Consider the following 24,928-nt stretch of genomic DNA (forward strand, 5'->3'; position numbering starts at 1 on the left):
GCAAACAAACAAAAAAACCATTTCAGTTGAACAGATTTATTCCTTTTTTTTTTTTCATTTGGTAGGAACACCAATCTGAAAAATCCATTATCCACACAGCTACTTCTTTGTCTTAACCTCGAGATTCTTTTTTTCTTTTAAAGGTCAGTGTAAGCTTACCACAAGTTCTTTAATGAGAAAATTGCTTTATCCACTTTAAAACACAATCATTTTCTGGGTAATCCAGCCTTGGAAAATGAAACGATTTTTCAGAGAGAAGAAAGCTGTTTTTCAGACTTGGCAGTTTACCTAAAAGAAATGGTTTCCCAGGCAAAGGCATGAGGGTGGCCTTATTGTCATGGAAGTCGCTTCAAAAATTAGGTGGTATCTTACCAGTGGGAAAACGTCAATGGTTTTAATTATTAATTTAAAAAGAAAGTACTTGTGCAGTTTTATATTTATGTAATGCTATGACATATTAGTACTATAGAAGATGAAAGGAAGCTAAATAACGGCACAAATAAATATTCATAGTGTATCTAAATGATGTGAAATTACCTCCACCACGGCCAACGTTCTACTTAGATATTTTTGTTTGTAGAAAAGGACATTTATTATTGCTTGAAAAGTTTGGTAACGGTTTCTTTCTGCCTTTCAAGATCCTCTTCCCTTCGGGAGCGTTTGTTCGAGCTGACCTGAGCGAGTGGGGAATGGGAGTGACGGTGAGGACGCCGGGCAGCGACTTCAACGGCACCCGAGGTTTGTGTGGCCTCTTCGACGGGATTGGTGACAACGACCTGGACAACATGCCCGAGGAACACTTCATAGAGGAGTGGAGGTACAGACCCAGAGAGAAGCCCGACCCGGGAGATGCTCCTTAGCGCTATTTTGAGGGGTGTTGATGGGTTTATTTCCTTACGTGCTCCCCTGATGGCCTGACAGGGAGATCTGCTTAATATAGTGAGTGGAGCCTGGAGAGTTGTTACCATCCCAACAGCATGGGGGCTTCATTTTCAGCCAGCACAATACACAGAAGCAGCTACTGAGAGAGAAATTTTATATTCACAAGTGATATCATGTTAACAGCTGTGTTAAGATCCCACTCAGCTGTTAAAAAAAATAAATGCCATTCTCACCCACAGTGATAGATAACTGACAATAGGGATTAATTAAGGGTTTGGTATTTCCCTTGTTCTTTTCTTTCCGAACACTAATTACAATATGTGAGTATACATTAAATGTTACGTTTTGACAAAGTGTGGTAATATATGTACCATGCTAAAACTTCATATCTACTCTACTAACAATGAGAGCGAGCTCTGAAAACCTGCGTTTTCTAAGACAGATGGTCTGGAACCAAAGCCAGGAGTCCGGCACCTTGACATATCCCTGTCCCTCTCCCTGTCTCCATCCCACATTTTAATTCCTGTTGCTGAACTCTAAACATGGCCAATAAATGTTCCCAAAACCAAAACGTGTTTGATTTACTCTGCAGTTTTGTTTGTGAAGTATACTTTGCAAACGCTTAAAAATAAGGCAAAGCATTTTAACATTCCACTTAATCTGTACATGAGAATTTAGCACCTATTGCATTTCAGAAAATAAACAAACAACTCTGCCATATTCTAGTTACACTCAACAGGCCTCAATAATGGCTACTTAATGGAAATTTTGACCTGTCAGTACAAATTGCACAATTTAGAAGTTAACAGCCATCTTTAACATCTCAATAACATGATAAACAGCCAGAGCTTACTTCTGGAAAGGCAAATGGAGAAATAGTTTGGCGCAAGAACCAACCGACTGCGGATTATCCAAAAAGCAGCTAAGAAGATCATGTAGGAGGACCTGTTCAAAGCAAGTTTGTTGAAAGACCAGAAGCCAAAGTACAATATATTAGAATTTATTTATGAACCAGTGAGGAGTTTCCTAGCACTCGGTGCATAAGATACTTCAGGGAAGGCAGGAGAAGCTCCTGCTAAGTGAGAAGGGCAAGAGGGGTGATGAGTTTCACCTTGCAGTACTCTCAAGGGTGGATTCTCAAGGATCCTTCAGAACCTGGTTAAAAACATCAGCTAAACCCATGCAAGGGCTGAGGGCACCTCCAGAGGAGACTGGATCCGTCTCTGATCCACCCACAGAGAAATGGCACAGTGAAAAACGAAACCTGGAGGGTGATTTTTCTGCTGCTGTTTTTAATTTCACTTTAAATAACACTGAAACCGTGTTAGGTTTTCTTCAGCACCTGAAGCTAGGCTGAGTGCTCACCATCTGGCAGCTCGGCTCTCTCCCCAGCTCCCACCTCTCTCAAGCAGCTGCAGGGCACTGAATGGCACAGATTTGTTTTAAACATCAGCTTTCCAATGAAACTTTTAAACAACAAAACAACATCAGAGCCTCCCAGACCTTAAATAGCATCTGGACAAGGAAAGGCTGAATTTTAAAACATGTATTTTAGATAAGTAAAATTAATTTTTCAAAACATTTTTCAAATCTTTTGAGAAACCGGCAGCAACGCTATTAATTTTGGCCTCTCTATATATAATAGCATCCAATTTAGTTTGAAAAACTTGTTCTTTAGTTCTTCCTTGATTGTAATGGGCAGCTTAGAGGAATGATAGTTTAGTCACCTTATGCAGGAGACTGAAGGCACGTCCTGGCTCACGGAGGTGCTGTTGGTACCTGCACGCCTGTGAGGAAGGATGAGGTTTCCAATGGCTCCATCCCTTCTACACCACACGCCCTTGGTGACCAGAGATGACCAAAGGAGGTCTTTGGCATCACGTAGAAACAGCGAAGGAATTCTTTTCAATAAAATATCGAGGCAAAAGAGTTTCATTCTACTGAAATTTGTTCTATTGTCCTAGGCTGTAGGAAAGCACAGAGCGGTTTGTGCATTTCTCTGAGCACAAAAGCCATCTTGCCCTATCGTATTGTATTCTGCTGTGCCCGCACATTGGGAAAAATGGTTTCATTAATGTCTGGGCTCCCGTTTCAGAAAAAGAAATTATTTCATTTTGTCTGTGACGCCATGATGTTTTATTTAAAAATAGTACTGTATTAATGATCAAAATAATAATATAATAGATGCTATTTTCGATAAATACGATAAACAGAATTATGTTTCCTACAACAGAATCCAGCGTCTGGCTCCCTAATGTTGACAAATGCTTTTGCTTTCCTGAGATCTCTACGTTTGGTCTGCAAGACAAAATTAATTCCAAAAGAATTTACATTTTCAGTAATATTTCAAATTTGTCTGGAAATAAAGTGCTGCAAAATATTGGGACAAGAAGCATATATTTTTCTATGAAGCTCCAGGATTCCTCTTGTGCTGCATAAATAAGATCAAGAAGAGCTCTTGTGCTCATAAGATTTCCAAAGAAACTTTAACCATGGATATTTATTCAAACTGAACTATCTAGAAGTTCTTCTGTCATTAAAGCTAGACTAAATTACAAAGAGAAAATAAAATCACCTTACCTTATGTGATAGCCTAGCCCTATGATCAATAGAAAACTGCTTTGTGTCCAAAGGAAAAATCAAAGAAAGCTCCTTTAGAAGACAGGAATGAAATGAAATAAAATATGCATAAAAAATGTTAAAGGAAAAGGCATTTTAAAGTAAATTTGCAGTGATCCAGGTCTTAGAGGAAACACCTAGTAAGGAGAGCACAAGCAAATAGATGAAGATGATTTTAATAACTCAGCATTTGAAACAAATCACTGTCATTCTTCAAGCCTGAGTCACACCAAGGTCAAATCCAAGGCCTTATTTCATGTGCAATACGCAAAGGGTAACCTGCACCTCAGAGAAAGTTCTGCAAAGAGAAGTCAAGCAGTCAGGCAACACTCCAGCTAAGCACTTAAGCAGCTGTTACTAAAATGTCCCAATGTAGTGCTAAAAAACGTACAGGACAACTCAAGAAGGACAGTGCAAAGCAACCCAAGAAAAGAGATATTAAACTTGAGCATTTTCTTACGTACTTTGGTGCACTGGGAATTTATACATTCCTCAGCCTCTGGGCAAGAAAGTTTACTTGGTATTGTAGACTAATTTGCTGAAAGTTTCCTTCCTTTAATCTCTCTCTATTTTTAAATCAGATTACCTCCAGGGAAGAGTTTATTTGACAAGACTCCAGCACCTTCTGAGAGGAAGCAAAGGAAAAATTACTGCAGATGTCAGAAGGAAAGCAATAGGTCCATGCCCATGATAAACATGTTGAACGCCTTCCAGACTCCTTCCCCTCAATCTTCTGGTTGCCATTATGATCAGGTGGATTACGCCTCCGCCATCCCATATCTAGATGTTACCTCAGAGTTTGTTGCTCAGACAGAATCGGAGTCAGCTTTGCGCAAAGATGGGAAGCTGTTGCCCACGTCTTTTAATCAGAGATATCTGCCTAAACCAGTCCAAAAGCGAGGCAGCCCCACGGATCGATTAAAACCCTTGGCGCACCATATTTCCATGGAAAAGAACAGTTCCACCAGCTCCACCAAACCGACACAAGGCCTATGGAGAGCTAAAAGGCAAGGAGACTATTACGACTACTCATCCCTTCACCCATCGCACGGCCCAAACCAGAGAGACTCAGAGAGCTTTGCGTATTTTTTCCCAGAGGATTACTTTGAAGGAATTCGGGTTAAACTCCCACTGGCATGGCCCACTCCCAATGGTCTAACCGCCGCCAAAGCTCGGGAGATTTGCCACCAAATTCTTGCGAATTCCACCACTGGCTTAGTGTGCAAAGGTCTCCTTGGAAAACAGATGGATGAGGTGATCGATATCTGCCTTTTAGATCTGCAGCTCAAGGATGACGTGGCCCAGGTGAGGGCACTGATAGCCCTTTTGGAAAATGAATGTGAAAGCAAAGTGCTAGGAAACAGAAACAGAGTGTTTCAGGTAGGAAACCATCCATCTGCTACCCAGGAGGAAATCCTCACTGTCCTCAGGTGTCCTGCTCTCTGCAATGGGAATGGACAATGTACGGAACTGGGCTGCCAGTGCTTTGACGACCACGGTTCCTACGATTGTAGCATTGCCAAAAGTAAGTAAAAAATTCTGTTTGTTCCTACCCTACCCGTCTTTCCGTGGTATCCGAGTTATTAGGTAGAACATCTGCACAGAGTTGTTTGCTCTTCAAACAGTGCTACCACTAAGATATTTGATGAATTAGTAATCAGTTTTTGACCTTGAAGAGACGATCAAAATATCTGGTTGGCTGGTCCTTCACTTTTTCGCCTCAGTAACTTTTTAAAAATGGATTTTACAAGCCCCTTAGCAAATTGGTTTTGCAGAAGTGATTTTCTTTACATCTGATCTATCACCAGCATGCTGACAAGCAAGCTTCTGACAAAAAAAAGAGGGTCCTGCTCACCTTGTGGTCAATATTCATGTTAACAATGTACAGATACATTTTCTGATCAACAGAGAATGAAATTTGAAAATTAATTTCAAACGCTGTACTAGTAACAAAAAATTAAAAGTGACAAAATGAACAGGTACATTGTCAAAGCCACAAAACAGCTACAGGACATATTTGAACCTGCAGACCTGATTCTGCAAATATTTATGAATTCCATTTACACAGCAGACTACTCCACTAGATTTGTTTCTTCTTTACAGTTCAGGCCCTCAGTGGATAAATGCAAGTCCAATGTGAGTACTGACAGTGCTTGAAACTAAGCACATGCATAAATGTTAGCATTCATTTCAAAAAGTAAGCCCTGTCTCAGCAAACCACATCAGCTTATGCTTAAAGTTACAAAAAGGTACTTAAGGCTCAGCCATACAGTTGAGTTCCTGCAGCTTAAGAAGTAACAGTATTTCAGCTAAGCTGAAATGACAAGGAATGCTCTCTTAACCCACCCCAAATGTGGAGGGAAGTCTTTTTCTGTGATGCTTAGGACATTTTTCTGTCTTTAGGACAGGTAAGGCTCACATCTAGGGTCAGTTGTCACAGCTTAGCTGAGACATCCGAATCTCCATCCAGCCCCAGCAGCTCAGTGGCACATCTGATACCCCAACGCATTTACTATCCAGGATGAGATTACCCACGTGCTTTGCAATACATGTGTCTTCAGTGTGCTGATTTAGAAAGTGCTAAAATGTATCCTGACACTTGTTTTTCATTAATGGCAGGCTAAAATTCGTGGGATCATTTCCTAAATTTAGAGGAATTCATACTCTTTCACACAGAGGACAACTGACACCAGTGACTGAAAAGCAAGTTGAACAATTTTGCAGTAATCGTCCAATATACAAGCCACTATTTAACTTAATAACCCTGCGATATGGTCAGGTTATGAGGGTTGCTTAGGCCAGATTTTTAAATTTTATTTCACTTTGCTATGGTTGAAATCCCTTGGATTAGGGCAAAATACCTTCAATATGACCTTTCAAGTAAAAGCGAATGGCACCTTGTCTTTTTGCTGCGACATCAAATATAAACAAGGACAATGTACAGAGCACAGACCGAGATTGCACAGGGAGGCGAGAAGTGGAAAAGAAACGTTACCTCAGCTGGGCGAACACACCGTAAACCATCACTGCTCCCCGACCCGATCGCTTCGTCCATCTCTCACTGCCTTTGCTTCACTTTTCTCCAGTTGAGAAAAATGTGTTGGTTGGGTCTTTGCTTCGAACCACTTTTCTTTTGGGAGTCTGGTTTACTATTATTTATTTATCAAATTATTTTTTCTCTATTAGATATGTTTTAGCATGAGCACCCTTGCGCTCAGCCTGGTCCCTGGGGAACACGCACTTGGTGTTGGATCCACACAAGAGCCACACCATTGCAACTAGGAAAGCATAAATTCCCCTTAATGTTTATACTGCTTCGTTTGCTGGGGGTGAGTTCGTTAGTGCCGTGACAAGATTAACATTGACAGCTTCAGCAGTTTTCCTACCACAAGGCAGAAGACCATTTTCCAAAATGCCCATGCAGTTTCGGCAACATTTCAAGGGCAATATTTGATTTAAAAAGTGAATAGCCCTTGCTCTCCCTTTCACACTGTTTACAACCCACATTACCTTAACTACAGCTAAGAACTTGTGGTTTTCTTAAAAACTAGTACCTGTAAAATATTTTCTGTGACTGTAACTGTGCCCTTGTGGCCAGGAAGGCCAATGGCATCCTGGGACGTATCAGAAGGGGGGTGGTCAGTAGGTCAGAGAGGTTCTCCTGCCCCTCTACTCTGCCCTGGGGAGACCACATCTGGAATATTGTGTCCAGTTCTTGGCCCTCAGTTCCAGAAGAACAGGGAACTGCTGGAGAGAGTCCAGCGCAGGGCAACAAAGATGCTGAAGGGAGTGGAGCATCTCCCGTGTGAGGAAAGGCTGAGGGAGCTGGGACTCTGGAGCTGGAGAAGAGGAGACTGAGGGGTGACCTCATTCATGTTTACAGATATATAAAGGGTGAGTGTCAGGAGGATGGAGCCAGGCTCTTCTTGGTGACAACCAATGGTAGGACAAGGGGTAATGGGTTCAAACTGGAACACAAGAGTTTCCACTTAAACTTGAGAAACTTCTTCTCAGTGAGGGTGGCAGAGCTTGGCCCAGGCTGCCCAGGGAGGTTGTGGAGTCTCCTTCTCTGCAGACATTCAAACCCGCCTGGACACCTTCCTGTGGAACCTCAGCTGGGTGTTCCTGCTCCGGCGGGGGATTGCACTGGATGAGCTTTCCAGGTCCCTTCCAATCCCTGACATTCTGGGATTCTGTGAAATGTTAAGTGCAAATATTATTTTTTATTAAAGAAAACCTACAGAACACATAGATAATTACTACTGAAGGAGAAGAATGCTTTCTGGCTAAGTAAAGCAAGCTCAGAAGAGAAAGCATTAAATAAAACTGTAGTAGAAATTGCTGTTTTGAGCCACCAGTATTTCTTTTTCTCTTGAGGAAAAGGCAGTGGCACAGCTCCCTGATGCGCAGGATATGCCTTCCCAAGGGTGCACCTTGCCTGGGGAACACTTACCCTTCATTTTCCTTTGTTCCACCATCCTAGTGAGATTATATGAGATTATATGTGGCCCTCTCACCAACAGCAGTCCATTCCCAGAGGTATAAGGCAACAGTCACTCACAGCATATTCCACACCATGAACATACACCGGGAACTTGGATGTTTGTACAGAAAAAGAAAAAATAAAATCAAAATGTCACAACAGACTGTGATTAAGGCTAGTGGAATTAACTTTAATCACTAACATCTTCTCTGCAAAATATAGATTTATTCTTTCTGTTTGTAATCTGTCTACCAGCTTGTATGGAGTAAAAGTCTAACCATGCAGCACAGTTCACAGGGATAAACTCCTCAGCCCATGGAAACCTCTGAGCTGCTTTGTGCATGACAATTAGAACCTTAAAGTGGAACTGCCTTTTCCCAAATATCCTTGTAGACAATAAAACTACTTAGCAATCCATTGTGTGTCCCACAACCTAAAGAAAATATTTATTCAAAATATTTTACCATGTTCTTCATTACGATGAAAAAAAAGCCATTGTTTAAGCAAATATAACTTAAAAAGAACTGCCCCCAGACTAATTAAAAAAAAATAGTTAACATTTTTAGAGTTAGTTTCTTAAAGAAGGGCTCCTCTTTAATATAAAAATCTGATGTTCGTTTGGCTGGATTTCATTTGATTTGTTGTTTTTCTCCTCCAAAATGAACAGACTAAAAATAAAGAGGACCCATTTCCTGACTGAATTTACCCAAGACATCACAGCATTCACAAACGGGAACAACAGCGATCATGAGAATTGCAAATACCTTCTGTAACATGGGTTCCAGAAATGCAAAACAATTCAGAAAACATACCTTTGAATCCATAAATTGTTGTTGCAATGCTGACTCTTTTCCCAAGGCGCGTTGCCAGAGGAGCCCTCAGTTTCACATGACGGGCGAGCAGGGGCCGTATGAATTTCCCCCACTGTCAGTGATGATGGTTTGAAGATTGTCACATCAGTCCCTTTAAAGAGAAGGGCTTCCTTTGGTTTGGGGAACATAACATTGAAAACTAACTTCTTTCAGTGGATATTCACCCTTGGAGACGCATTTGAAATGGTACTGTGTCCTTACAGGAGGGTCAGTAATTTCATCTGGATCATTTGGTTTTAATTCTTGATACCAGAGATGAAAGCGTGCTTGAGAAAGAAGAAAGTAAGAATGTTGGTACTCATTGCTCCTCCTTTCCCAACTAACTCTAGACTGGTGAAACGCCAGAATGTGCTGGGAGGGCGATAATTCAGGCAGCTGTGAGTAGGACCTGGCCATGGGGTTCACTCCATCCCTTGTGCTGCTGGTTTGGAGAAGATGGGAGGGAGAAGCATTTAAAATTCAGTCAATTGGGAAAAAAAATGTTCCAGAAAAATTAAAACAAACCCGAGGTGAGAAACAGCACATTCAATTTGCAGAGCCCTCTTCTTTGTCTTTGGCATAACTGTAGAGAAGCTATGGGAAGACTTTGTAAAAGAAGCTGGATTCAGCATTAACCATGGAGAGGGAAAAGTCCCATCACATTCTAGAGTGAATAAATGGGATGAACTGCAATGAGCTCCTTGTATTACAGATGGTTTATAAGTTCAGTTATGAATGATCTCAAATATTCTTTCCCTGTATACCAAAAGACAGAAACTGAGTATCTATAAAAGTACCTGATCTCGTAAACACAATGTAAAGCAGATCTATACATCTAGCCAGAGGTCAGATCCTCTACAAAGATAAATAAAATCTTAGCTGTAGCATGCCAATCATTCTGGCATTATAATACTTAATTTGGTACAGGCAAATGAGAGAAGTAATAGTGTGAGCTTCTCCTTCATCTCTTCTTGAAATTCCAGTTTTATTCACAACTTTTTATAAAGATATTTGCTTGGTTTTACATTTCATAGGCAGAGACAGCACGTGACGTGCCAGGTATTTGCGGGGATAAGTACCACGGTATCACACAATAATGATGTGCTTCTCAAAGGGCAGTTCAAAACTGAAGTCCTGTTGACGTCACTAAAGCCAGGATTTCACACCAGAAAAGGCTGTTAGAGATGAAGAATTAAGACCTATCTCAGAAATAAAGCTGTATGTTCCAACGGGGACAGCTTGAGCCCCAAAGCGCAGCTCCAGCATCCTGACCCGGCCGGCAGGTGGGATCAGCCTTTGGGATTCTATACTTGTAAGCAGAGGTTCTGCAGGTAGGGAAGAAAAGCAGAAGAAATTAATAACTGAATTAGGTTTCTGCAGGACATAAAAAACTGATGCCTCCTTTTCTTTTAAAAAGACAGAAGCAGCAGCAGAATGCATATTGATTTTGGAAATGCTAACTCTTAAATGGCGTTATCAGGAAAAAGTTGTTTTCCAGGAGAAATTACATGAGTAATGAAGAAAAAGGCAACTCCTTTTGCTGGCCATATATTTTCCCATTAGTTCCAAAACAAATCTCCCTCTAATTTTCTCAGGTTGGAATTATATACGTGAATTAAAACTCCCCCAAGATCAAGGAGGCCATCAACATAATTCAAATATCTTTTCCAAGGTCACCCAATCTCAGCCACGCTGCCAACACATCATAACGCATTTTGCCACTGCTTTTGACCAGCACACACACACAAAAAGGTGGTTGCGCAGTATTTTTAGGGATCAGAATACAACTCATAACGTATTTGGAATAATTTTAAATGAAAACATGCAGAAAGAGAGAAGATGCAAAGTGCTTGCAGAGATTTACTCCTCTGCTCTGACTCCAACAGGAGCCATCCAGGTGGCCAGAGTTATAATTATCCTCACATGAAAACCGCAATTTGGAGTTGAAAGGCACCTCTGAAATTTGGCAATGCTCCAGAAGTTTAGACTTTCTTAATGTTGCTTAACGTTTCACAAAACCCCCCCCAACACCTGTATAAGGTGCTTAAAATGTCATTACCACCTGTAATTAAATGCAGAATCCAATTACAGCAGATAGCAAATCAGGTTGGTGCTTACTGTTTGTATATATCGACCATGTTGCTTATAAAAAAAGAAATCAGGACCGGTAAAGCACACAAAGAGGGATGTAATATGCAGATTGTATGAAGCTCTGAAGAGCAATTACAAGATAAAAGGTAATGAGGAATAATAAGGACAAATCAGTTTCAGTGAAGTAATAACACTTCAAGTTTAAATGTCTATTTGGAAAGTTCTGGGGAAAAAAAAAAATAGCCAGCAAAGAAATCCAAGGGAGCAAAAATGATGGTAAGAAGGTGAGAAGTTAACGCTTACCTAACACACGGACGTACCATTTTCATATCAATAAATCTCAGTAGTGCTGTTCAGAAGTTCTGTGAACCCAAGTGCATTTTCAGAGCTGTGAATCACAACCATGCAGGTCCCTCAGACCCATCTGCAATGGCAGGTACATGAGTTACTCCCTGGGTTTTTAGAATGATCATAAAGACCTTTCTGAATTTATCATACTGCACTGGGCTGAGTCTTGCTCGTGCACTTTAATTACATAATTATTATATTGAGTTACAGTAAGGGGTCAGCTTGTACAGTTCCTCAAGATGGGGTCTTCCAAACGAAGACGTCTCTCCCCTATGGAAGAATAAGCTCAGAACTTTAATTAGGCCAGTCATACAAGTTGAAGATTAAATATGTATTATAGAAATCCCACTGTTTATATAACTCTGCGTTATTTTTAAATATAATTCCTGTTTTCAAGGCCAAAACATGAAGGAGACGTGAAGAAAAGACTTAAATTACTTCAAGATCCTCAGGTGAAAAGAGACAGAGTATTTCTGTTCTCTATGTCAAACATCTGCTTTGGAGATTTTGCATGGGAACATATCGATTTTGTAATAAATAAGTTTTTCCCACTTCTATCAGTTCAATGGTCTTTAAATTCCAGATCATGGTGCCATAATGATTATTTAAGGGCTTTTAGTCTGTCAAGTAAATGGGTATTTTTGGCACAAGCGATATGTGCTTTGCTGACGTGACACATCACAACAGCGCAGATGGAGTCGTTGGGGTGTATTGGGTCAACACACATAAATTAGACTATATAAGTAAAAATGCAAACTAGACTTTTCAAAGAAAAACCAGTTAATTCCTTAAATCACCAGGATATCTACAAAGAAACACTCTGCTCACTGTACATAAAGGTGGGAGCCTCCGTCTCTGTGACCAGCCTGTGGCACGGGGAGAATGATGTTTTACATCCCCATAAAGGGCCTCAGAACCAGAATTACCTGAAATCATGGAATTTCTGTCTGATCCTCTCTCCAGGAATCGATCGGGTTTTAAAAATTGTTTAGATTGTGAAACAAGGAAAAAACACAACAAAGGTTTTGGCTAATATGGGAAAACACTTCATATGGTAGTGAGGATGCAATACACTTTAACAATCAATTTCATCAATTTTTCAAAATTGGACTTCAAAAACAGAGTCAATCATGCTTGTGAGAATAGCAAACACCATACTTACTACACTTTCTGGCCAAAACAGAGTGCTATTTCCGTTAAAAAATTAAATGCAATTATTCTTTAAAAAGCTTCTTTTTCTTTTAAAATAACAAGTCATTTGGCTTAATTCTCTTCATTATAAGACTACTACTGACTTTGGTGGATATAGTATTACATTATCAAGAAAAAATAAGGTCTCTTTACAAATGCTCTTCTTCCTTTTTTTCTCAAATTAATGATTGTCTTTTCCATCCCACAACGCTGAGTTTTCTTATCCAGCCAACTGAGGGAGGTTTAAAGATTTCCTACATCTATACCCCCCACATTACCCCAAATAGGTGCTTGTTCACTTATCAACTGATGGACAGTAAGAGAAGCAGTATTTTTACATTATAGTTTAGAAGGGAACTCAACTATGCCTATCAAATACTTTTCTTCAGTAATAATTTCCATAAAGCAGGGAACACTTCATGCAAATCTCCATATACTGTTGCGACATAAAACACACATTAATATGCTGCTTCCATTCCACTGCGTTCTTTACATAAGGATTAAAGATATTACAATATATTCTTATTTCCTTCAAGCTGACATTAAAGAAGTGAAGGAATTTTCACTAAGCTATCAATACTTTGTAAAAGAGGTTCTATATAACTTGAAAATTAAAATCTTCATTTTGGGAGCCATTATCTCCTCTTTATATCATTTTTTTCCTCCGCTCACTAGATAATATTGGAAAATAGATAAAGAATAAATATGAGAATACATATTAAGCAATTCAAGATATTATTGGTTTCAGTCACTCAGCTTTTTCCTAGTTCAACCAATTTATAATTTAATGCTGAATGAAAATAGATTAAAAAAAAATAAACATTTATTTACAAAATACATTGTTTCTTTCTCCCAAATATTTATCTGGTCCTCATCGAAGTGAGCTATGAATCCCAATCATAATGGCATCTGATATGAATAAAATTTTTCTACAGTATCTACAGATCAGAGCCATAAAAATTTACACCAACATATTATTTTCAGTCTAAAAACAAAGGTAGTATTAGTGGTCATCATTGAAAAAGGCGTCATGAGTAGGCATAATAATGAGTAAATATCAAGGCTTTGAGAGTTCTCAACCAAACATAATTTTTTGAACACAGGAGTCACCTGCTTTTGAAAATATCACTCCCGTGCTAGTAGCACGAAGGAACACCCCCAACCACAAAAAATATTAGTAAGAAATACAAAATTTACACAAGAAACATAGCTAAAAATCAAAAGAAGAACAATTGTGAACCTAACCTAACCTCCCACTGAGGTATCCTGACTGACACCTACATACTCTGTTTTATATTGATGGAGACAGACTTCTCCCAGCCACATAAAACCCATTTGTGGGTGATTCTCAGTGACTGACAAGCTCCATGCTGGTTTTTGAAGATCATCTTCTTTTCATCACAGTTTTAGTTTACTTTTTGATGGTGTGGATGAGATAAACACCCATCTGAAAAGCCAAACATCAATACCAGCCTTAATCTACTCGTTTAAACTCCCAGGTCTTGCCATTCCAAGGCCGGGCCTGGCTGAGTGGGAAGGGCTATTACAGAGTCGATAGAAACCGGGTTTTAAAAGGATATCAAACCTCGTGATAAGGGACACAGAAGGTTGCACGCTCGGTGATCCATACTATTCCCTGCAAATCAGATTAGGGCGATTAGTCTTTTCTGCTGATTAGTTTATTTGATTCAATGCAAAGCAGTGAAAGCAGTTCAGGGAAACGTGCAGCTAAACAAAACCATTCTGTAAAGTGTATAGAATTAAATGCTGGAAAAGTTTACAAAATGATAGGTCTGATTTAAACTGGCCAAAGCCATAGACTCCAGGTGCATGCCTGTAACTTCTTTACATCATGCTGTTTGCAGGCACCACGGGAAATTTCAGCCTTAAATCTGGTTAAATTCAGAACAAAACAAAAAGGCCTGAACAAACAACCTTCTTCTCCAAATACACACTCACATACATGATAAATAAGAAATTCATGACAGTTTATGAGCTACAGAATTAAAACCTGCTGAACATTAAAAGGTCTGATTTAAACTGACCAGAGCTAAAAATTCAGAGCAAACTTTTAACGCCTCTGTATCATGGTTTTGTGTTGTGTAATGAACCCAAAATCTACCAGTACAGAATGTTCAGCCAGTTGTGAATAAGAACCCAAGTGCACTAATCATATCTTATTCTAATCCAATAGCTGTAATGACGAGAAAATCACTAGGAACACCCAAGTGGATACTAGTGTGGACGTAAGGACCATGATGACACCCACAAGGTCACTCGTGCCCAAATCCCTTTGGGTGGCATCACTGTGGTCATTGGTGGGGAGCCACAAGTTACCCCCATGGGTTCTAACATGAAGTGGCTTCAAGGGACTGAAAGGTCCTGATGTGCCAGTAAATGCCATGAATGCGCAACCAGATCTTGTATTTTACCACCTGTCAAGGCCATCTAGAAAAGAGGTAATATTTCACAGTTAACAGCACACTCCTCTTCCTTTCTGTTGCTTAAGTAAATTGCTAACAAGGCTTTTAAAAATAGAAGGATCAAATAGACATAAAATGTCATAGTGAGATTTCTAAAGCAAAAATAATTTACCATATTGTTGCAGCACATGGATGCTTTCAGTGTGAAATTGAGCCAGTCCATTTCTCACATGCAGTACTTGCAAAATGCCCTTCCCTTCCTCTCCCAGGGCTTATTTCTGCAAACCATCCTGTCTACCAGAGTCCCTCAAAGCTGGAAAACAGACTTCCTCCATGTCAGCTAAAGATCATAGGTCTATAGTTCAGGACTACGATAAACTGTGGTTCTTTGAGAAGTGGTTTTGGCTGCAGGGACAAGCACAGCCTTCATCTAGAAGTCAGCGATGTGCAGAAGTATGCAAACAGCATATAGCTGCTAATGCTTTTTTCTTAGAGAGGATTTTCAAATGAGCTTTGGGTTACTGATACCATGAGTTCCAGAGCACAGCACCTCGTTCAGCCAAGTACATGATTTCCAGGTCAGGGCAACTGGAAAATATGCAACATTTTCTTTTGCACTTCAGCAAAGCTGTGACCATGCACTTATGATTTGTTTCTTGATCTGCTTTTCATGACTCAGGTTGCTTATTTATCACCCTGATCCAAAAAAAGGGCAGTCCATTTCCTTCTTGTTATTTGAACAAAATCCTTGCCAGTTTTAATTTCAGGTTTGCTGCTCCAGCCCACAGTTGCATGTGTAGCTTTCAAACACTGCAAAAGAATGTTTATTTGTGCTAGGACATTTTCTAATCAAAAGTGGAAGCCCAGCATGAACCACATATATCCATCAGTAAGACTTCAATAAGTGTAATCTTGCAAGATTCTTGATTTTGTGTCAACTGTCTCCATTTTACTTCTACATCTACATAATACACTACAGCAAATATATATAAAACCAGTCAGGTATTTATGCAGGGGTTTTTTTAAAGTCTATTATGTAGCCTGTGCTCCCTGTCAGGTTCAAGTCACGTAAATACTTAGAGAAAGAAACCACACGGTCAGCACCGCCAGCAGCTCTGAAATTACTATTCTTTCCTGCAAATTCCTACTGGGGGTAAAGCAGAGGAACCAGGACAGTCCCTGTCTCTCAAGGGAGGCACAACACAAGCACTGCAAACCAAACAGGACAGATCCCTTATTCCCATCTAATTGCCTAAAGTCCAGAGGGCTTTTAGTACCTATGTACACACAGCTCCTTAAACCCTCCTCCATAACGCGACTGCTCCCTGACATCCGCCCAAGCCCCAGGTGCTGCCCTGAGCTTCAGGTTTTTATCTACCAGTAAAACCCAAAGAACATTCTTGGCTCGTAGGTCATACAGAGAAGAGGATGACCTGTTCTGTGTTTTGCTATACTTTGGCATTCAGGCTCCTAAATGTACATTATTAATGTGCAAACCAATCGTTTTGCCCATGCTCGTTCCACGCTTTGCCTGATTTCCCGCAGATTTCTCTCCTGCCTCTTTAACTTGCCCCTCCACAGACCCCAGACATCCATCCCAGGTCTCCATGACCTCCGTTTTCTCTGGATACCTGCACTTTTGCCCTTAATCTCACCCTTATGATATTTCCCACCTCTTCCCTTTGCTCCTGTCTTTCTCCCCTCCAGTCTTCTGCTGAACCACTCGCAGCTCTTTTGTTAAAGGTTTTTCAGGCTCTCCAATATTTCCTTCTCACATCTCTGCCTCTCTGGCCCTTGAGCATATTCTGTGTACAGTTTATGAACTACCCATCCACTAACACGGGGACCGATGAATAGCCAAAACTCGATTGTGTTTCCCCAGCAAGAGCAGGAGCTCCATGGCTGAGTGCCCAGATACCGACTGTCATGAGATTTTTCCAAAGCTAAAAATTATTGAGATTTCACCTTCCACGTTTGGTTGAAACTGGCTAACGTAAGCCAGAACTAGAAGGCAAAAACAGGCAGAAAACCGTATTATAAACAAATGTTCATATGCCCATTAAATGTGTTACTTCATTTTAAAAAACAGATAAAAATAATGACCATTTTCAAAAGGAGCATACTGAGGTTTAAGGGCTGAACTCCAGTATCTATTTGTTTAAAAATGAGTCATTATAATTACTTCCATTTTCTATCACACTTTCTTTTCTTCTTTTTCTGTCCTCCCAATATCCCCTGCAAAAGGGCCTGGTAAAATCTGCATGGGGACTCCACCACCTCCTCAGTAACAAATGTCAACTGGCCAGAAATAAACTAATAGAGCATTAAATTCAAGATGGTCTCCCACACAACCGTGCTGTGTACTCCTCCCTTAGAGCATCCCAGCTGAACCAGGCAGTGGGTGACATGGCTGGCTGAGCCAACAGAAAAAAGCCCACTCAAACAACAGCTCAGTTCCCTCCTTCTTCCCCACCTTCACCAAACTACCGAAAACAAGGTGCATTTTTCTGCCACGTACCTTTCACTCATTTCACCAGAAAACAAATCTCATTTTCATCCCAATTAACCCATAATATGGCATGTCTTGAGAGACAACATCCGAAGCATATACAGGAACATATTTCATAGAATCACAGAATGTCAGAGATTGGAAGGGACCTCAAAAGCTCATCCAGTGCAATCCCCCGCCGGAGCAGGAACACCCAGCTGAGGTTCCACAGGAAGGTGTCCAGGTGGGTTTGAATGTCTGCAGAGAAGGAGACTCCACAACCTCCCTGGGCAGCCTGGGCCAGGCTCTGCCACCCTCACTGAGAAGAAGTTTCTTCTCAAATTTGAGTGGAACCTCCTGTGTTCAAGTTTGAACCCATTACCCCTTGTCCTATCACTGGTTGTCACCGAGAAGAGCCTGGCTCCATCCTCCTGACACTCACCCTTTATATATCTGTAAACATTAATGAGGTCACCCCTCAGTCTCCTCTTCTCCAGCTCCAGAGCCCCAGCTCCCTCAGCCTTTCCTCACACGGGAGATGCTCCACTCCCTTCAGCATCTTCCAGATTTAGATGCATTTAAAGATGCTATACAAATCTGTGTACAAAATGGTGTGAGAGGAATAAATATGAACTGCCGTGCTGACATAGCGAGTCATTTCAAAAAGCTTTGGCCCTGGATAATCTTGCCCTGGCCCTGACACAATGCCATCATGTAGTGTCAGGGTGCTCATGAAGATGTAAGAAACCCCTGGGGAAGGACATGGGGCTCATGGACAAGCAACCAACCTGAGAGTCCGTTCCTGGGAGAGGAATGCCTGCAGGAGCACACTCCTGTGCCCCACTCCTTCCCAGCCTGGGAGGTTTTACATCACCCACAGAAGCCTGAGAATCTGCAACAATAATGAAAATGCTGATGCAATCCCAGCTACCTCAGTCCTAGTGGGGCTAACTATTAAAATCTCATGAAAAACATAATGAAGCTTTTTTTCCTAATTTTTAGGCACTAGCCACAGAAGAAGGCAATTTATCAAAACCATTCACTACATCTGACTAACAGTTTTGTGCATTACAGGAATCCACAACTAGCTGATGAATGCTGATAAGCTGTAAACCATTTCTCTTCTTGTAAATATTGCAAACTATCCAATGGTGCTGCTGATACTGCTGCAATAAAATCAATTAAAAACAAAAACAAAACCAGGTAAAGAAAAGCTAAAAGCACTTCAGAAGTATAGAAAAATTCTTTCCATTTTTTTTTACATTTATGTCGCTTTCTTTCCTCTCTCTGGAACAATGAGAGCCATGCAGCTATGTTGTTATGGGCTGCAATCTGGTGGGATCACAGTATTTAAACTGCATTCATCCCACTTACAGCTTAAATGGCACAGCCCTAAAAGGACAGCAAGGTGCTGGGGAAGGTTTTCAACCCAGCTCAGGGCATTTTGCCCTTCGAATCAGAACTGAGCCATTGTACCATTAAAATATTAGGTGACACAAAGCTTCTGTTTTAGATAAGCTACAGCTCAGAGAAAACTGATGGGCAATGTGGCTTTGCCAGAGCAGCGATGATGGGGCAGGAGAGAGGAAAAGCTGAGCAGCCTCTCCCCACCATGGAATGGGGCAAACAGCTTAAATTACACTGTGCTGGTGCAAATATCTGCCCAACTGTATTTTTTTCTAAAGTAAAGATGTGAATTCTAACATCCAATGAACTCCCATTTTGACTCTGTAAAAATAACCGCAATGTGAAACCAATGAGCAATTTTAAACAGCGAAAACCTGAAGTACAACAGAACACAAATGAGCCTTTACCTGAGAATCATAAAACACTTTAAAAGCAGTAATGGGTGAAATTCAACCTTGTAAGGGGGCAGCACAGGCTGTACATCACTTAATACCTACTTAAATCCTCAAAATAGGATTTAAGTGAAACTTAGCTGGTGCATGACATTGGTGCTGACACTGTGCAGAGCTGAGTGCCACCCATGAATGACTTAACCCTCACAAACAAGAATTCCTTTGAGGATCATTAATTTTACTGCATCCATAGCTTTTGAAAAAATAAAAAAAGGACTGGTTTTTGCACTGCTGTTTCACATTATGAGGAGCCCGGTGGCACAGTCACCTTCTGTGGGATGACACCCTGTCCCCTCAGCTGAGCTCCCATCCTCTTACCTGGGTCAGCAGAAGTGTGACCACTGAAGACCTGTTATCATGAAAACGCAGCTTCAGTTAATTGATTCCATGGGCTGTATAACACTCACTGATATATCTTGCAGTAGTGGGTGCACAGGGCAATTATTCAGTGGAGGTTTGCTGCTTTCACATTGACAACTCCTGCTCCTCTTTTGCGGAGAAATTCACAGGGGAGCAAGGAAGACCCCAAGGAAAAGGATTAAACCAAAACAACCAGGATTAACAACAAAATCTCTGATTTACCAGAACAGAACAGCGTGTGAGTGCTACTCTCTAAAATTTTGTATCTATCTCCCCCTTTCAGGGCAAGCTTTGGAAATCACAGGTTTAGAGAACGAGGGTCTCTGCGACATCCGTGACTCCGACTGCACCAGGATCCGGGTGTTTGGCTTCGGCTTCAAAGAGTCGCCCAACCTGCGCTGCCAAGTCACCAGGTTAATCGTAAGCAACTTCCTAGGGGATTGTGAAGTATTGATGATACCGTCAGACGCTGACATGTTTCTACCAAAGCCTCTTCAGTGCCAAGCACCATTGTGTCTCATTGCCACAGCAGGTGCGATCACCTTTGAATCCCATTGCCAACACATCTGCTGTGAGCAAGGGGAGCTGAAGAGGCTCAGCCCTTTCCAGGACTTGTTCCTTGGAAATGAACAGCTATGTGCTCATGCTCTCTGTGGGCTTTTATTTAACTCTTGTTTGGTTCAGCTGCATCGTAGTCTGGTGAAGCCTGAAATCACAATATTATTTCTCATTTTGTGCATCTGGAATTGGCACGCTTGGTTGTTTTCCTAAACACATTTGATTGCTAAGTTTTGTGGTTAAATATAAGGTTTCTTTAACATAGTTATAGAGTCTCTTATTTTAATTTTCTTAGTCATAGTTCAATACCAAGCCAGAAGTTTTAATGCCTATTAAACCCATCTCTTCCGCTGACACTGTAATTTTATTACACACCACTATACATGGGCAATGCTAGGACTGAATTGTTTGGTCTAACAGCATACTCATAAATCCACCCCATAAAAGACATTCAGCCTGATTCCAGTGCTAACGAGGAATTCAGCTAACGAGGCAGAGCTGAGATTTTCCTGCCATGTCCGCTTAGGGCTCAGTAGGCTCTTGACAAGCAGCGATGTCTCGTGCAGCTCATTTAGATAAGGAGAAGACATCATCCTCAAGACAGAAAGTTGCTCCACCATGCCACCCAGTCTCACCAAGGCTCCTCATCCCAAGTGCAGGCTCCAGCACTTCCTAAATCAATAGTCCATTGCATGCTCAGATGAGCCTGACTTGCTTTTTGCTGTGGCTTCAGTAACAGCCTCATTTCTTCTACATAAACCATCTGGAAACGCCTTATATCATTAATTAGAAACGTAAAGATATGTTGACAACTGGAATTTCTTTATATGAGCCTTCAGTTTCTGCACTCTCCTTCTGTTTTACTGTAGCATCTCAATGGCGAGTGGTTATCAAGAGAACAAGAAACCACAGAAGCAGATTTTCTCAGCTCTGAGGCTGCTGAATGCCGGATTCCCCGCCTGAACATCACGGAGACAGAGGCTATGCACTTTGTGGCTGGTGATGAGCCGATCGCAAGATGGCAAGTGAAAGTAGGAATTTCTTCTGTTTCTAAGAAATGATTTAGAAGGAGAAAATCACTTGTCACGGTAAATTAAAATGCAAAGCACAATTTGCTTCCCTTCAGAAATGAAAATGCCTGTAGAAATACTCACATTAATGTCACAAAGGGGAAAGAAAACCCACACCAAGCAAAACAATGTGAGTTAAAATCAGGTGTCTTTGCAAGCCACCTGAAACTGCAAATTACAATCACATCTCCAGGTAATCACCCAAGATTGATGCAGTTGTACTAATCAATTGTTAATCATTAGTATCTCATTTCTGGAAACTCCAGCTCAAAGCCCTGATTAGGCAGCAAGAAGAAGACAGCACTGAGGCTCTGGCTGCAGGTGAGGGCTGGCATGGCCTGAGCAGAGATGTCATGGTCATGGTCACGAACGACTGCAGCAAGAAGCGTGGGCAGTACCTGTTCATGTCAGGTTCTCTGCTGCGGTTTTAGCCCCTTTTCTTCACAAATTGATACCTACTTTCTAAATATTTCCAGGAAATAAGTGCCTTACTGATCCTGTGCCTGCTACCCTTGGCCTTGCTCTCAGCCTGGATGGTTATTTTCTGCAGATTTGTTGGGGTTTTTTTTTAAGACTGAGATCATTGAAGGGCTCCATAGCTGAAAAAAATATATTGCCAGGGTAGAAAGATTGCAGATGTGCTTTGAAAATTGCAGCATTTAAAAACAAAAAGCATAAACCACTTATTTCACTGTGGTGTTACTGCCTGTCCTGCACCCCACAGCTCTCCATGCCCCAGACTGGGGACGTGTCCTGCCAGGTGGCTCAGAGGAAATAGAAAGATATTTGGCAGTGTGCATTTTCTATCCTGTAATTTGTTTTAAATAAATAGGGATCTGTGTTTTAAGAGAGTGGTGTAAGATCTCTGTGGGAGCAGAGCTTGACCATCGGCTGCTGGGGTGGACCTTGAGCCTTCACACAGAATCAGCTGGGTTGGAAAAGACCTCAGAGATCATCAAGTCCAACCCTTGGTCCAACTCCAGTCCATTGACCAGATCATGGCACTAAGTGCCACGTCCAATCTCAGTTTAAAAACCTCCAGGGATGGCGAGTCCGGCACCTCCCTGGGCAGCCATTCCAATGCCTGACCACTCTCTCTGGAAAGTATTTGTTCATAATATCCAGCTTAAACTTCCCCTGGTAGAGTTGAAGCCCATGCCCCCTTGTCCTATTGCTGACTGCCTGGGAGAAGAGACCAATCCCCACCTGGCTACAACTTCCCTTCAGGTCGTTCTAGAGAGTGCTGAGCTCACCTCTAAGCCTCCTCTTCTCCAGACTGAACAACCCCAGCTCCCTCAGCCTCTCCCCATAGGTCTTGTGTTCAAGTCCCTTCCCCAGTCTTGCTGCTCTTCTCTGGACCCACTCCAGCACTTCAATCTCTTTCCTGAACTGAGGGGCCCAGAACTGAACACAATACTCCAGGTGTGGCCTCCCCAATGCAGAGTACAGGGGAAGGATCACTGCCCTTGTCCTGCTGACCACACTGGTTTGGATACAGGAGAAGGAGCCATGAGAGCGGGCAGCCCCTCAGTTGAACCAGGACAGCAGTTCCTCTGCTTGGGGCTCCAAAATTTCCCTAAGGAGCTACCGAAATCTGCCAGCGGTGAGATGAGATGCTGCCTCATGCTGGCAGGATCAGAAATGGAGAAACCCTTGAGTTTCCTGGCCCAAGAGGACAGAAAACATTTCTGCACGTGCACAGGGCCGTGCCTCCAGTGTAACTAGAATAACCTCCTGGCAGCTCAGCTGTATTACAATGCAGCTCGCTTTCAAGCGCTCCCTTTCAGCCCTGAGGAGGTCTGTACATTTTTTGTGACTTTTCCCCCTCAAAGCACATAGAGAACGTCTCTTTCCTTGCTCTTAAGTTCAAGAAAACCTCCGCACCTGTAAGCCTTCTGCCCTTTCCCTCTCCTTCAAACCCTGCAGAAAAGCCAGGCTGAGGGCTGTACAGAGAATGCACAATTAAATCATCCTGAGTCTGCATAGCAATCCTAGTTCACCTGTGGGCCTTTTTGCTGATCGAATTGGGAAGGCAGAGCTCAGAGCTCAGTTTCAAAGGCAGCTGGCCTTACACCGTGGCACAGAGAACAAAACAACGGAGCTTTTCAAGATCAAAAATGATTTGAAATGAATTCCGCACGCGGTCAAAAAACTGTGCTCCCGAAAATTCCTGATAAAATTTCCTGCGACACCGATCTTCTGGGTTATGTTAATAGTTACTTTTTTTTTTAAAGTAGGTAAAAGATTTTTTTCATAACCAAAAATAAAAACCATTCTTTCAGGAAATATCACTGTTCAATATTTTCAGAATCTCTTCCCAATCCCAAATCAAAATTCAGAGGAATCAGCGAAGATTCACCTACACTTTTTTCACTACCAGTGCTGGGGGAGTGGGGGCTGGACAAGCTCTTCACTGTGCTCTTTCATTTTATCTGCTCTTGTATTCATGTTTCTGATTCTGCTCATTCTTTCCATGACATGCTGCTGAACACAGATAAGAAAAGTACATGGGGCTACACCAGAGCGTTTGGTATAATTAGTTTAGATATCAAAATACAAACTCCTACTTGGGCGGCAGATGACTTGGGCTGTCCACACGGATGCCTGGGTGACGAGCTGGAAGAGCCTGGCAGGACTTTATCTAATTTGGGAAGCAGGTCTCTTTGCTTATCCTCAATTCGTTGTCGTTGCCTGATATTTGCCAAGAGCAGAGCACAAAAATAAAATATTTGTTAAAAAGTCGGTGAGGCAGAAACCAAATTTGAATTCAGCAAGCTCTTAACATCTTTCGTTTTTCATTTACAAACATTCATACAAGTCGAATTGTACGTAGATTATGAGGGATACAAATAGCTAAGATTGTTTCATGACGAATGAAATACTTCAGGCACAACTTAAAGATTTCCTGACTACTCACCCTGAAGCAGCTCTTTCTGTTCAGATGACACGTATGTTCAAGCAATCAGGGCACAATTGTAAGCGTTGGCTTTTAATGGTCAACCAAATTTGAAGAGAGCTTTGCCCAGCTTAGGTCTCATTGAAGTATTTGTTCTGCATCACTAAGGTGACTAATGGAAAAGCAATTAAAATAGCTGTAAAACAACCCAATTCTAAAAAGACACTACAATGGATGTTTATAATAGAATGCAGAAAAAAAATCCAAATTAAAAAAAATAATCAAATTGGCAGGAGTTACATTTCATTCACAATGCTTACTTCAGATAGAACAATTAGTTCAATTTTATAGCCTTTTATATTTTTCCCTGTCTACCCATTTCTTCACCCACTATTAGTGCATCAGTATTGAGACAACATTGGACTCTCTGGTATAAGACTGAAATGAAATGTAAATTGCATTAGGAATAATATATTCTTAATGGAAATCTTGCTGCCAATAAGCACTGTCTTTCAGTGACGAGCAGGTCTCCAGGGGGCTGGCTGTTATTTTTTTCTCCTCTGAAACTGCAGCATAAGCTCTTTCCTTCTTTTAAAAGAGTTTTTACCTTTAGTATAACATACGATAGTCCAATATCTCAATGGCATATGATGCCCAAGAAAAAAATATTGTTTTCCTTAACGCTATACCAATTAATTTTACTGGACCAATGAATTAAAGTAACTTTTACTCTTTTTACTTCCAGTTATCTTTGTTTAATTTAATGCATATTGGTTCTCTGAACTGAAAGGAGGTTGGAGCACGGAGGG

The 24,928-nt window shown here is 41.3% G+C and overlaps 1 protein-coding gene and 1 long non-coding RNA gene across 8 annotated transcripts in view; one reads left to right on the forward strand and one right to left on the reverse strand.

Annotated features, from left to right (window-relative positions):
- The window catches only part of LOC136103416 (von Willebrand factor D and EGF domain-containing protein-like), a 183,470-nt gene that overhangs the window by 79,144 nt on the left and 79,398 nt on the right, over positions 1-24,928 (forward strand). For 6 of the 7 annotated variants that reach the window (XR_011739932.1, XM_065841488.2, XM_071810732.1 and 3 more), the window contains 4 exons: positions 639-817; positions 4,083-5,026; positions 19,879-20,015; positions 21,023-21,184. Coding sequence is in view for 6 of the 7 variants with exons in the window: in XM_065841488.2 (XP_065697560.1) it covers positions 639-817; positions 4,083-5,026; positions 19,879-20,015; positions 21,023-21,184 (1,422 nt within the window). In the remaining variant the exon portion in view is untranslated. The remainder of the gene's footprint in view (positions 1-638; positions 818-4,082; positions 5,027-19,878; positions 20,016-21,022; positions 21,185-24,928) is intronic. The other variant, XM_071810735.1, reaches the window with a different exon arrangement.
- Positions 7,322-10,156, reverse strand: LOC139828394 (uncharacterized). Its single transcript, XR_011739935.1, has 3 exons — positions 8,797-10,156; positions 7,955-8,095; positions 7,322-7,694 (listed from the first exon to the last, which is right to left on the reverse strand). It is a non-coding gene; the product is annotated as an uncharacterized lncRNA (long non-coding RNA).

This window comes from Patagioenas fasciata, chromosome 7, assembly GCF_037038585.1.
Source record: "Patagioenas fasciata isolate bPatFas1 chromosome 7, bPatFas1.hap1, whole genome shotgun sequence".
NCBI classification, from domain to species: Eukaryota; Metazoa; Chordata; class Aves; order Columbiformes; family Columbidae; genus Patagioenas; species Patagioenas fasciata.